At 39.1% G+C, this 15,033-nt stretch overlaps 1 protein-coding gene across 2 annotated transcripts in view; it reads right to left on the bottom strand.

Annotated features, from left to right (window-relative positions):
- The window catches only part of LOC129744046 (protein TIS11-like), a 43,487-nt gene extending 39,823 nt beyond the window's left edge, over nt 1-3,664 (bottom strand). The window contains exons 1-2 of one of the 2 annotated variants that reach the window (XM_055736375.1): nt 3,168-3,664; nt 2,452-3,000 (exon numbers count right to left, since the gene is read on the bottom strand). In XM_055736375.1, the coding sequence (XP_055592350.1) occupies nt 2,452-2,511 (60 nt within the window). In that variant the 5' untranslated portion in view covers nt 2,512-3,000; nt 3,168-3,664. Of the gene's footprint in view, nt 1-2,451 lie in introns of both variants that reach the window. The other variant, XM_055736376.1, reaches the window with a different exon arrangement.
- Nucleotides 3,665-15,033: the final 11,369 nt, after the last annotated feature.

The raw sequence follows: 15,033 nt of genomic DNA, 5'->3' as shown, positions 1-15,033 counted from the left end.
CATCGCCCCCGATATTGTCTGTTGTTTTCTTGGTAACAACATCAGCAGTTAAATAACAGCCAAAAGGCAGTGAAATTATGCAAATTTTAGCCTCTCAACCAAAAACTACAACCACAACCGCCTGACCGGATCGCACGGCAGCGGTGGTTAACTACCCGGTCAGTATTGGTGGTGGTTGACATTTCCAAAAACCACTAAAAATCTCCCTCTTAGTTGGCTTCTCTCGAAGCTGTGGCTTTCGATCGAATCGAAACCATCGATCGATGATATTGCGTCAATTGAACTGAAATCCACTGCTTATTGCAATCTTTCAATCTTCACGGTTGATTTGTCACCGGGTTTTAAAAAAAAACAGAGCAAGACTGATTCGAAACTGACAGCATTTATCGTTCTTTAACTGATTGTTTTTGAACAATATTGCGCTCAGCATCAGTCAGTTGGATCTAATAGTTAAATTTCACGGCGCATTACGGTAGACGAGGCTTCCCCCGTAACTAATGTGGGGACACAAGTCGCTACACACGCGAAGGATTAGTTCTGGTGGTCCGGGGGCAATCGACGGACATTAGTGAATCTCTGCGTAAGAGTGACTGCCGCAGGTTTGTGAACGGCGAAGACTAAACAGAACCTATTTTTTCGAACGATTTAGTTCTGCCTGTTTCGAAACAATCAAAACAGTGTGCATTTACCTGTCCAGTTTGTTTTGAGAACTTTAAGTCTTACCTACGAGTTCAAGTTGGTTTAGGGGGTAAACACCTCAACATGATTCGAAACAGATAAAGCCAGTCCTAAAGGGAATATTCAATCTTTACCCGAACACTTGCGACAGATTTACAATTAGAACAAAAAACAATACACAAAACTATCAAGAATGTTCAAAAACACGTGTCAACAAACAAGCCAACGCCTACTTTGCTGATTCCCTGTTCGGAAAGTTTTCTCTTCAATCGTACGAATTTGGTCCTGTTTCTGTCAGATTGCTCAACATGAAGATTTGTGAATGGATCAAGCTCAGCCCAATTCGAGACCTTTTTTCATCTATGTGTGACAAACAGATAGAATAAATTTAATTTTTTTTTGGTCTCACACCGATTTTAGAATTGGGAACAGAATTTCAAACTTCCAAATTCAATGTGAAATTTTCAAAATAAAAAATAAAAATCATGACTTAGGCAGAAACAGATCTTCAAATCGAAATTTTGCATGTTTACTTAAGATAAGAAAAAGTTTTAAAAAAATATTCTTTAAAATATTAAATTTAAATCAGATTTGTTTGGCATCATTTATCTAAAATTGATGATTACGGCAAATGGCTCAATCGGTCTCCAGAGTTAAAATCAAAATTTGTAATCTGTATTCAAAATTTATGATGCGGTATCCAAAAATTACGACATTTTAAAATCAGCAACCAAGAATAAGCTGTAAATTTAAAAATCAGAAATAAAAAAAAAAACGTGAAGAATAATATTCAGAAACAGAATTTGGAATTCGTTTCGAAATCTCAAAATAATATTCACATTCAGAATTAAAAATGTGAATAAAGAATTCAGAATAAATAAAGATTTAGAATAAGAATTCAGGTTTAAGATTTTAAATTCAAACTTGGAGTTCATAATCAGAATCGTATGAAAAGAATTAAATTTAGAATCAGAATCAGATTTCCAAATTATAATTCAGGATTGAATCAGGATTCAGAATCCAGTAATGAATTGAAAAGTTTTGAATTAGAACTCAAAATCAGAATTCATAATCAGTATCCACAATCAGAATTCAAAAAGCAGAACCAGAATTCAAAACTCAGAATAAAAAGTGAGAACCAGTATTCAAAATATAAGTTCAGAAACAGAATTAAGAATTGCAATTCAGATTCTGAATCTAAGATTTGGGATCTGGCTCAGAGTTCGGATTGAGAATCCAACAATGAGAATAAAGTCCTAAGTTTGGATTCAGGTATGTCACGCCATTATTTCATAACAATTTTCAAAAGTTTTCACCAATTTGCCCTTGATTGAGATTGCTCATTCACATAATTGTCTTCAGCAAAAATATAAAACACGTGTTTTGCAACCAGGTCAACGCCTACTTCTCTTGATTTTAACAATATAACACGGTCAAAATTAACTTTTTTTTGTGTTTCACAGTTTACTCTGGAATATTTAAAAAGTAGAAAACAAATTTCAGTGCCTACTTCGTCAATCAGAAAAATCAAATTAAGATCTGTTGCCTTTTCAAAAAACGTTAGACTTAAACATGCCACCAGAAGAGATGAGCATGATGGATGTTCTCGGGTTTGCTGCGCATCAACAGGTGATGGCGCGTAAAAGTTCGTTCTGCTCATGCGCATAAACAGAGAACAACATGTGACTCGTCGGGGTGACCGCGGCATGCTTTTTTTCTCCCTAAATTAAAAGTTGGGAAGTGATTTGAATGCACCGAACGCCGGAAACTTACCTTCAGTGTAAAATCACCAAAATCGTAAAACGCCCCGGTGTGCATTATCGCTGTCGACATTCTTCGCCTTGGTTATTGTTTTCACGAATTTCTTCGGGATTGCAAACAACTTCACAGAGCAATTTTTTTTCCTGGTTTGATTAGTTGGAAAGACACTTGAGCACACTTTTTTTTTGGCTGGAAAACTTTTTATTCTTCAACCGGTTCCACGATCTTCCACGTTACAAATTTCTTCGTGTGTGGACTCTTTTTTCTCCGAATATTGAATACGATTTTGCTACGAGGCAATTCGTTTCGCACTGGTTTCGTTTAATTTTCTAATTTTTTTTTCTGTTATCTCAAATCTTCGAGTAGAACATTCACCTTCTACTTCGCACGCTTTTCAGAAAATGCACTAACTTTTGCCAAACTGCAAAGAATGATTTTCTTGCTTTTGATTTATTTTCGATGGATTTTACTTTTTCTTCTCTTCTGCTTCTTCTCACACATGCACTTTCGGCAATTTCTTCGTGAATTTGAACTCTTGTACGAACCACTTTTCTTCTTTTTCTGCAAAGAGAAAGAGAAAGAAAGAAATCAGAAATCACGGTTTTTTTTTGGAAGATTTTTGCTGATGCTGTTTTGAACTATGCACCGTGCGCGAATTCTTCACGGCGTGTTCTCTGGCACTTGGTTGTTGGTTATTTCGTAGTTGAATCAAGAACGCTCTTCCTTACTTTGTTTCAGCGAAGTGTGTACGTGTTTGCGCTTTCGTAGTTGACCGTCCACAAGAGAAGTAGGGCAGGTACAATTCTCGACTGACGCGCGTGTCCGAAAGAACTCAAATTCTTCACAAATGCTCGAACTGACTGACTGAGTAAGACCGCAACGCGAAACGCTCGTCAAAAATCGCGACTGGGATGTTAGCCGTCTATTGCTTCAACTGTAGCAAAACGTAGGGATTGCTAGGACACAAAACTGCTCGAGTTGGCTTTGCTTTTTTTTTGAGTGAAGTTCCTCGGTAACACAATTATAAGAAAGAACCGCACTCCAACTCTTCTCTGCCTGATTTGGTGTTCTGTTCTTGAATGACTATAGCTACTTGGAGCAATATGTGCTTGTTTTGACTTCTGCTAGCTTCAAGCGATAAAAAACGACTGCGAATGTGCGCTCGCTGCTTTGCTACCTTCTAGTCTGTACGCCGTTCAATTCAAAACTGATTCGAGCTGCGCTGGAACGACGCATCGATATGCCAAACGCCAGAAAACAACAGACTGCCGGCTGCCTGGTTCTTGCCTGGGGAGATTTTACCGAACTCGCTCTGCACTGCTGGAAAACGAGAGAATGCGACGCCGACGTCGGATTTTACCGAAGGCTCTCTTTGCTCTCTTTAGTCGGTGTAAACAACTCTCGATCACCTACTTCGACCGATCGCCCAGTTGGAAAAAAACATTCGATTCAACCAAACCACGTTTGAGCCAGAACAGAACTTCAACGGAGTCGATCGGGTAACCGTGCAAAATGTTGGCCTCTTTCCTTTCGCCGACACTCACTTGCGCCTCTCCTAGCTGAAGAGTATCAGTTTGGAGTGGGGAGTCGCACACTTTGTGTTTGTGCCATTTTTCCCCTCCGTCAAAATTCTGACTGCGGCTGTGGTTTAGTTCTTTATGCTGAATTGGTAGCCGGTTTTCAGCTTATTCTGGTTGCTTGTTGATGAATGGATAATGAATGGACGGCTACGATGATGACGACGTCGTTGTGGATGAGAAGGGACGCGAGAGGGTTGTTTTGTTTCGCGATGGGACGTCGTCGCGTTGCGTTGTTATTCGCTCGCTATGCGTTGAAAATCAGCAGTGACGACGACGACGGCGTGACTCAGATAGAGCGAGCGAGCAAGCGAGAGAGAGCACAATTTTGTTTGTTATTTTTTATTTTCATATGGCGACCGTGCCACCAAACAATCGACCAACCAGCATGTTCGTACATACGTCGTTGATTCTAAAATCTTTATGGTGTGTTGTGCTGGCGTATTTTCTGCTCCTCTTGTGTTTTGATCGTTTATTATTTTATTGGCATGGCGAGATTGGGTTCTCCTTTTCTTTCGAGGGCGAATTGGCCAGGCCGGTCTTAAGCGGTTTGAGATCTTTCCGAAGCTTGATTCCTCTACATAGTAGTTATTATGTACTCTCTTCGATAAGTGCCATTAATTGTTGATAACGATCAGTTCAACGTAATTGAACCTATCCAAATCTGGCATCAGCGATATGCTGGTGATGGCAATGTAAACAATAGAGCTTATTTTAATCCACTTTTCTCAATGAAGAGAAATGGCTGGTCCTTCGAACCGGATTGTATTTTTAAATTCAACTCTGAATTATGAATCTCGGATTCTCAGCATTGATATCCGTTCAAAAATAAAATGTTTTAGTGTTAGTTTTTCTTTGAAACTTATTAAGTTGGCTGGTCCTTCGAACCGGATTCAGAAATCCAATTTTAAATGCAAGTTCTAAATCTGAATAAGAATCTTTATTCTCGATGTGATTCTGAATTCTGAATTTCAATTTTAATTCTGAATGTGAACTCTGAATCCCATAGCAGTTATTATGTGTGTACTCTCTTTGATAAGTGCCATTATTTGTTGAGAACGATCAGTCGAACGTAATTGAACCTATTCAAATCTGGCATCAGCGATATGCTGGTGATGGCGATGTAAACAATAGAGCTTATTTTAATCCACTTTTCTCAATGAAGAGAAATGGCTGGTCCTTCGAACCGGATTCTATTTTTAAATTCAAACTCTGAATTATGAATCTGGATTTTCTGCATTGATGTCCGTTCAAAAATAAAATCTTTTAGTGTTATTTTTTTGGAAATTTGTTAAATTTGCTGGTGCTTCGAACCGGATTCATAAATCCAATTTTAAATGCTAATTCTAAATCTGAATAAGAATTTCTAATCTCTATGTGATCTATGTGATTCTGAATATTGAATTTCAATTTTAACTCTAAATTCTGAATGTGAACACTGAATCCCACTCAATCCCACCCACTGAATCAGTAGTTATTATGTGTGTACTCTCTTTGATAAGTGCCATTAATTGTTGATAATGATCAGTTGAACGTAATTGAACTTATCCAAATCTGGCATCAACGATATGCTGGTGATCCCAGCCAACATGAAGTCGTAATAGAAATGATAATTCAAATCGAATATTAAGACATTTTCAATAACCATCGTAAACACGTTGGTATTGAGTGATTTTCCATCATTCATTTACGACAAGCTTCGCCTAAAAAAAGTTGAATCGGATAGAAGTTTAGTCAATTCGTAAATATGTCTACAAAACGTTAAGAATATACTAATTCAACATTTACGATTTGAGTGAACTGATTTACGATAAATGGGCAGTCCTTCAATTAACACTCTTTCTGGTCTCCTCTCATAAAAAGAGAATCTCACCCATAGAGCTATAGCGTGGGTCATATCAGTTGATGAGTTGGCATCGTGGTAAGATATCGGACAGCCAACTCGGAGGACTGGAGTTCAAATCTCGGTCGGGGAAATTTTTTTTCGTTTATTTTGCTTTTTTTGGGAAAATTTAATCGTTGGAATCTTGTCATTGTAGATATATCGCCTCCAATTTTGTAGCTATATGCTATTTTGGTAAGTTTAATACAATCTTTCCATCTGGTATATTTGTTTGAATAATTCTGTTGTTCCTGTGCTATAACTTCATAAATGTTTGCTGGGATGGCGATGCAAACAATAGAGCTTATTTTAATCCACTTTTCTCAATTGAGAGAATTGGCTGATCCTTCGAACCGGATTCTATTTTTGAATTCAAACTCTGATTTATGAATCTGGATTCTCAGCATCGATATCCATTCCAAAATAAAAAGTTTTAGTGTTAGTTTTCTTTGAAATTTATTAAGTTGGCTGGTCCTTCGAACCGGATTCAGAAATCCAATTTTAAATTTTTGTCAGAATCTTGGTATGAATCTTTATTATCGATCTGATTCTGAATTCGAATTTTGATTCTGTGTATGTGTGATTTTGGTTCTGAATTCTGAATGTGGACTCTGAATTCCAATTCTGAATTTTGAATGTGTATCTGAATTTTGATTCTGAATCTGGTATTGATAACTCTGAAATTTAATTTAAATTCTGTGTTCTGAATTTGGAATCTGAATTTTATTTTTAATATCTGATATTCATTTGGGATTTTCTTTTAATTCTCTGGCTCTTCGAACCGGATTCTTCACATTATTGGAACTTTCAGTAATTTGTTCTTTATTTTTTTTTTCAGGCTTCCGATTGCTGTATAATTGTGGTCGAAAATTAAGATAAATTTCCCACTGAGGAGAGCTGCTGTTCGGTGGTGCGCTCTCCTGTGAGGTGTCCGAAAACAAAAGTTCGACATCGACATGCTAAAATCCTGGGCTTTCGATGGCTTCCAGGATCTTCCTCGGCGATGACTGGGCTCGCTTTGTCATTATCATCATCTTGCTACCGCCGGTGTGGTGGCTTCACATTTGAGTGGTGAAGATTGTCTGCGGTGAGGCGCTCGTCCAGCTAAAGTATAAGCATACAAACGAAGCCAGGAGAAGCGGAGGAACGGCGAGCGTCGTGGCGAGAATTGATTGCTTAAAAGTTAATGGGATCTTTTCGTGAAGTAGTTTGCATTTTAAGTACCTGAGCGAGCAGCTCTCTGTTGTGTGTGCCGGGACTTGAAATCTCCCGAGAAGAACCTGTGTTGCTGCTTCTGTTGTTGTTGATGTTACTTAGGATTGTGGTTCTGGTTCTGATGGGTTTGCTTGGATCGTTCCTCGTTTGCTGGCTTGCTTGGATGGAAGTCGTTGGTGCGGAAATCGAGTAGGCGACGACGCCGATGATCGGGCGCAGGTGCGGCTGGCCGGCCGACCAACCGGGATGAGGAAAGATGACGCAGCAGCACCGAGAACTGGAAAAAATATGCCTTAATGTGTTAGCGAAACTTAGCAGGAGACCAAACGATCATCGAAGCTGAAAGTTAGCAACTCATCGAAGCTAGTAAAAGTGGTTCTTTTACTGGCTGTTTAAATTATGACTTTGGCGATCTCTCTTCGTAAATGCAAATTCTTCGCCATTGCGGAAAATTGTCTCTGGAACAGATTATTGATTCTGAATTCCATTGGGTGTTTTCCCTTGGAAACTGAAAAAAATAGGCGTCACCGAAAAGCAAAGTCGCGAATTTAGTCTAAGCAGCAAACGAAAGGAGGCATGCGGTTGAAATAGATGTTATTTTAGTGTTCAGAATCACGAACCTATTTTTTGTGAAAGCGTAATCTTTATGTTTCTGACGACTACCGACTGTCTTATCCTACATGGTAAGATTTACATCAAGGCAAATTTCTTGCAGTTTGATGTTCCGAATAAAGTAAGGAAGCAGAAACTTTCAAAGTTTGCCAAGAATGACACGATGTGGAGAGCGATTTGCTGCTACATGAGCAATGGACCATCCTGTTACTGACTACCGGGACTGAAACCTGGGAGATCTAAGGACATCTGCTTCCTCTGTTGAAGCAACACGATCTTTTGGCTGGATCTATCGAAATAGTTCGAATCCAACGGGCCAACTTTCGTACCCCAGGATATACATAAACCTCCTTCAATGCATTGGAGTGAAAATCTTTCGAAAAGTAATGGGCTTTTCAGGCTCTACAGATGGAGTCCTAGGAGGTCAAAATTGAGGATGAAAAATTGAGTTTTTGTTCAAAAGAAGTGGAAAACATGTATTGTACAGAACCTAAGCCATGGAGTTCCAGGCTTTGATGATCTCGATGGCGATAGTGCGTGGTTCGCTTGATGACAGAATGTCCACATTTAGGAGGATTAATCCTATCATGATGAGTTACTGAAAACTATCTAAAAGGTTGTAGACGGAGGCATTTCCGACAAAGCCAACGAAAAGCGGGTGTACAGAAATAAAATGCTACTAGGAAATTTCAACACACAATTCGGATCCACAGAATAGATAATAACGGGGAAGCAAAGAAGCTCATAGGAAAATCCGTAACCAAGAAACAGTGTGCAAGAATGGAAAAAAAATTTTCAAATCATTCATGAGAATTCACATTTTGGTGGCACCGGAATACCAGTACTCTCTAAAATTCACCAGGTTGTCAGAGAAAAAAAAAAGATGTTAAACGTCCATATAGGCTTAGATCGTCCCCTGAAGACATACGCGTCCGAAAAAGATATCCCTGTGTCAGCTACATTTGAAGCTCATTTGTTTGTATCCAATGACAAACCGTTACTACTAGAAAAATTAAACGTGGTTAGCGATCGCCGAGCTCTGCTAAGATACTGTGTATTGGAGTCTAGGAGTACCTGTGCGGGATTCACTGGATAACAATGAAATCGGTCAAATTCAATATTTCGCCTGTTAAGCTTAATTACGATAGGGGGAAGCCCCCATGGAGGAACATTTTCATGAACGTACTCTAAGCTTTAAAGCCTATTGTGGAGCAACGTCTAAGCAACTATGTCACCATGGAAATTATCGAGCCGGTGTCCGACGAAATGCCTACGGAGTTCTTTTCCTCTATGCAAGTCGTCCATAAGGGTCCTTACAGTTTTTTTTGTGGAGATTTTAGTTTAAAATCAAACCATACTTCTTTAGGTAAGAACGATATCCGACTAGTAATCGATTTACGAGGACCGAACCGGTATATATTGAGGAAACCTTTTGCGATGCCTACCCTAGAGAGCACCGTTGCCGAACTGAATGGAGCGTCTTGGTTTTCTACCATTGACCTGCAAAATGCCTTCTTCCATATAGAGTTAGAGGAAGCATCTCGACAATTAACTAACTTTAACACCGATTTCCGGATGTTCCGGTGCATGCGCCTGCCGTTCGGCTAGTGCAACGCCCCGGACATTTTCCAGGAGGTCCTCCAAAGATAAATTCTCGGAGGCTGCAAAGGCGTCATCAACTATCTGGACGAAGTTCTTGTGTTCGGGAGATCCAAGGAAGAGCACGATAATAACCTGGAAGAAGTCATGACTCGTCTTAGAGACCACAATGTGAAACTTAACCCTGACAAATGTGTTTATGGGGCCCAAGAAGTGAGATTCACTGGGTTTAAGTGGACTCCGAAGGGATGGCAGATGGAAGAGGATAAAGTTCAGGCAATTAAAAATTTTAGACCCCCACAGAACTGCTCCGAAGTCAAGAGTTTCAAGGGCTGGATCACCTTCACCGACCGCCTCATGATTAATCGTGCTGATAAGACCATCCGACTACGGGCTCTGGCTACCGCTGAAAAGTTTATTGGACTGAGGCAGAGGAGCGAGAGTTCAATTTTTTGAGGATTTCCGCCCTGTTGAGCGAAGGCGGTGTGCAGTACGCTCGTCATATACAGGATGTCAAGAAGGCTCCGGATCAATACAACGAAGGGGACATTTCAACACCGGTTTCCGAGCCGTATGCTGCCTCGCATGAATCGGAGTCAGGAAATCCAGGTATTCAGGACGGTTTTTTGACGCTGCCTACAGCAAATTCGACACCGGCTGTACCGCACCCTACTGCTAATACAAGAACTTTGAGACAGCGAGACAACATTAGTAAACCGGTACGATTTGACGATAAGTGTGTTTATGCTGTCTTTCAATAGAGTAGAGATATGGGAGGATGTAGTGTATAAGTCCCGGTCGATAAAAAGATAATTCCTAATGTTATAGCCGGTTGATAAATAATTAATCATAAATCATATTTTCTTTTTTGTAAGTTCTTTATTTGAAACGGCTCATACCAATCATATTTTCTTATAAACTAATAGCGATCATAAAAAAGCGACATCCCTAATGATGGAAAGGGAAAGTTTAAAATAAAGGTACCTAGATGCATTCCGTTTCACCAGTGCTTTCATGCTATCCTTCGATGTGAGTACGGGTAAAATGAGAAATATGGGAAGTAAAACGAAAACTCGAGAGAAGAACGAGATAGAGTGTGTTTGTTTGAGTGTCGACCGATTGAAGATCTCGGTGGCTGGCGTGTTCGTACACGTTGTCTTGTGTGCGTGAATTGGGGAGAAAGAGGAGAGCAAGTGAAGATACAACAATTGACTGAGTCAGTGTTTAATTAGTGGTGTTATAGAGTTACATTCTCTGGCCATCAACATAAAACGAAGAAGAAGAAGAAGAAGAAGACTGAGTCAGTGATACGAGTACGCTTGCGGGATTAACGTGTCCCTTCTTGTAGTTCCAACGAAAAGTTAGGAACACGGTAGAGAAATGCTCGGCGGAGGACACGACCAGGACCGATTTTCAATCGGTCGACACTAAGACAAACACACTCTCGAAGTCGTGTTTTTCGATTCAACGAAAATGGAGGTGAACCAACGCGAGTCGAGATAACAAATTCTTTCCAAACACCTGGAATTTCCTGACCTATCGCACCGGCAGTTGGGAAAAATGTTGAACTTTCACCATTAAACCGTCTCCAGAGTGTTGAAGCGGTTCCAGGAGCGGTTGACGTTGGACCTCGGCAGAGGAGCTTGAAGAAAACCGGAACCGGATAACAAAAAGATGGAGGGAAAGGTGAAGCGGATGATTTAAGCAAATCCCAACGTCTCAAGTCGTAATTTGGCTAAAAAGATCGGCACGTTGCAGAACTACGTCCAGAATGCAAAGAAGAGAGCTGGGCTACATACATACAAGGTACAGAACTTCCCAAACCGCGATGAGCGGCAAAAATCGACTCGGGCGCGGAAGCTCTACGAGAAGATGCTGACAAAATATGGCTGTTGTGTGAGTGTGATGGACGACGAAACGTATATAAAAGCTGATTTTTAAGGGAATTCCGGGGTTGGAGTTTTTCACCGACAAGAGCAAGTTCGATATGGTCGATAAATTTAAGAAGAAAAAAATGTCGAAGTTTGCCTCCAAATATCTCGTTTGGCAAGCCATCTGCTCTTGCGGACTGAGGAGTGAGCCTTTCGTGACAAAGGGCACAGTAAATGGCGAGATCTACAAATGGGAGTGCCACGAGAAGCGCCTTTTGCCGTTCTTGCAGCAGCACGACGAAGCTCTGCTATTTGGGCCAGATTTGTCATTGTTTCACTATTCTTGAAGTGTCCTGGAGTGCTATGAGGAAAATTCTGTCTATTTTGTTGCAAAAGACAAAACCCGCCAAACTGTCCGTAGTTGGGCAACAACCAAGCGGGAATTTCGGAAGAGCAAGAAGACAGTCAAAAACGAGAATGACATGTTAAGTAAATGGAGAAAAAACAGAGAAACTGTTACCGGATGACGATGTAAAGACTTTGATGGATACCCTCAAGCGAAAATGCGTTCAATTTTACACTCAAGGCTCCATCGATAAACTTTTCTTATGATTTTTGCAGTAAATTGGCATGACATTTTCGGTGTCGCAATAATTTCGTGTTCGCCCTTTTTGCATGTTTTGAATTTCTTCGTTGAATATTGAAAAATTTCATCATCTCCATCCCTGTGCTTAATAAATTCGATAATCCTTCAAATCAATCAGCATCAAACTTTTCTATTTCTATGCTAATAATCGACGGTGATTTTGTAGATTTTTGGATAAGTTTGGGGACCATCTATCTATATAATCTAATCGAAAAAGAAGCGATTCGCAAGATACGGTGGAAGGGTCTAGATTAGAACCGTATTAGCATACCATTTTGAATATAACAATTTCGACGGAAGAAATACACCACCAAATCAACAAACCAGTGTTCCATCCTTCGAAACTACCAGGCAGGCCCGATCTCCTTCGATACATATCAGCAGGCCATGAAAAGCCACCGGTTGAACAACGCAACTTCGTCGTCGTCTTCTTCCATCCATTAATGATCTCGCGGGTCGAGTTTGGAGCAGATATGGAAAGTGGCAATGCTACTACTTTGCTGTGCAAAGGAGGCGGCGTTATTTTTTTCTTCAGAAGTCAGCGCCGGCTGCCACTAATTTACGCGAATGAGTCTCATTAGGAAGAAAAAGAATTAAAGAAAATAAAATCGAAGAAGATTTTCGGTTTTGTTTGGCTGAAGGCGAAACAGTAGAATGTGCGTTTCCTCGGAACCGTTTAACCTTTTTATTGACTGAAAAGTTAACATTTATTAGTATTCCTCCAATATGCTCATAACTCATCAAGGACAAAAATTTGCTTATAGGCTTGTTTATAGTTTCAACTGTCAATGCTACTTTAACTTTATAAATATCAAAGTTCAGATTCTAGGTTTATAACCTGAATCTTTTTAGATTATTGATTCGATCAAGCATCGGCGCTCTACATTTGAGTTAAGAGTCAGAAATTGAATGCAAAAATAGGTTTCGAGATCGGTGATGAGTGTAAGAACGCCGAAATTCGTTAAAATCTCAACAACGTTTTATTTATTTCTGAAACCAGAAGAAATCCGTTCTGAACCCGAGCGGGATTCTAAGTTGCAGGTAGAAAAATCCTTTTCTATTCCTTTTATCCATCTTAGGTCTTAGGTCTGAACTTTCCACCCTCTCCCTTTTTTAACGTTTCCAAACTCATCCGTATACAACAGGCAACAATGATTTTTTTTTATTCTTGTTTTGTTTTCAAACTTACACAACGTTTCTATGGAAAAAGGAGAGGGAGGAAGACGAAAAACTTGTTCCACTGTTGGAAACGGGATGAAAAACGAGCAAGAAGATGAGAAGAATCCTTTTAGATAAAGTGGATTCTGTGCGAGTGGATGGATCTGCCTTTGCATCAGCCCTCAGCAGGAGCAACCGAAGCAAGAAGGAAGCGGACGAATCGGATTGGAAAATTTCGGTACATTTTTTTTTTTCTCGTAGGACCTTAAAATCGAGTGTCTGTGGCGAAGGAGTTTAAATAGAGAAGGAAGGAGGTGAAAACAAAAAATATCGAAAAAAAACAGCATCTAATGGAAAAGCAGATATTTCGTTTGTCTGAGTTGTAGGAAAAAAAAAAATAACCGAAAAGGAAAATAATACGCTTGAATTCTGTTTTTATTTATTTTTTTCTCTTTCAACGTCGCCAGGTCTTTTGGATATTTATCTGGGACTGACAAACACAAATACAGATTTAACGTCTGAGTCCTGTGTGTGCTTCAAATTTTGAATGCTTTCGATTGCTCGAAGGTTGCCAAACGGTCACGTTTTTTTCTAAAATCATGCGAAATGAAAATCTCTACAATAAAACGAACTTCGATTGAGACGTGGATATTTGATTTCGATGGAAGGTTTTCAAAAAAGGAAACTGGCAACACTGGAACAGTGATCAAGGAAATCTGTTAAAAACTAGGATCTACACAATTTGAATAAACCCAAAGACGTGCTAACTATCATCGTCGTAGCAAGCTATTTGGGATGATCGTAGAAGGCGTCGTGGGTTGTTTGCTCAATAAAAAAAAAGGAAAAAGGATGCGATAAGCTTGCGTCGTAGTCGGCGGGTGGTTGAAAAAAAAAAAAACAACATAATAAGCAAATGTGTCCAGAAAGAAAAGGAATATAACATAAAACCATCTAAAATACGAGAAAGCAAGCAGACGAAAAAATTGTAAATATGTATCCTTCCAACACATCGACGAAAACAGCCTTCGGACAGCGACTGGTTTTTCGATTATGCAAATAGCAACTCCGACGTTTGTTTATCTTGGGTTCTATTTATTTTTGAAAAAAACAAGGCGAAAATTTTCCAGTTTCAAGGATGAAACGTGTTTGGTTATAGATTACTTTGGAAATGTACTTTTTAAATATTTGAACGCAGATAGCATTTCTGATTATAACAAAAATAATAATAAAATCGAGGATCAAAAACTGACAATCGAATTCATAATCGGAAACTCATTGTGGAGTTTTTATCATCAATCAATCTGATTCCTGTCATGTTTGTAATTTTTGTCATTTTTTATTATTTGATCTTTTCACAAAGCAATCTACGACTGAAAGTCGATAAAAAGTCACTTCATGCCCAAATTCTTGACCGTGATCCTCCTAAAAATCTCAGTCATTAAAATGCTGAAGTCAGCGAAGGCAGTTATTATGAAAAAGTTTGCTGTTTCTGGATGCATTTGCTTAACAAAGTTTACTTCAGAGTTTATATTTCTATTTGGAACGGAAATAGTTTCTAAATAAAACAGTATGACAAATCTGACTTCGACTTCGGGGAATTCAAGTTTATGGGGTTATTATAATATTCTGCGATTCTGTTAGGATTATTCTGGAATCGACTGAAAGTTTAAAGAATAGTAAGGATATTCCAGAAAATTTACTAACTTTTTTTATGAAAGTTGAAAAGAAATTTTTAGAATGTTCTAATGTTTTAGTGTTCTTTTTATTCTTTAAGCAGATCTATTCAAAAATTGACTTAAAAAGATAAACATTTGAAATCCATTCACATTTTCTCAAACTGTCATGACTTTGTGTAATGACTGATTGCGGAACGAATGATGGAATAAAATAAATATATTCACAATCATCATGAAGTCAGTCCAGGCCAACCTGATATTTTTTCGCTGTCTGTCCAAATAGATGGGGGAGAAGGTGTTTTTGTCTCATTCAAGATGTATTGCTTTAAAGAAAATTGACTTTTTTGAACACTGCCCG

This window comes from Uranotaenia lowii, chromosome 2 (assembly GCF_029784155.1).
Source record: "Uranotaenia lowii strain MFRU-FL chromosome 2, ASM2978415v1, whole genome shotgun sequence".
In the NCBI taxonomy this organism is placed as follows: domain Eukaryota; kingdom Metazoa; phylum Arthropoda; class Insecta; order Diptera; family Culicidae; genus Uranotaenia; species Uranotaenia lowii.
Note: the sequence above shows the minus strand (reverse complement) of the source record. Positions and strands in the feature narration are given on the sequence as shown.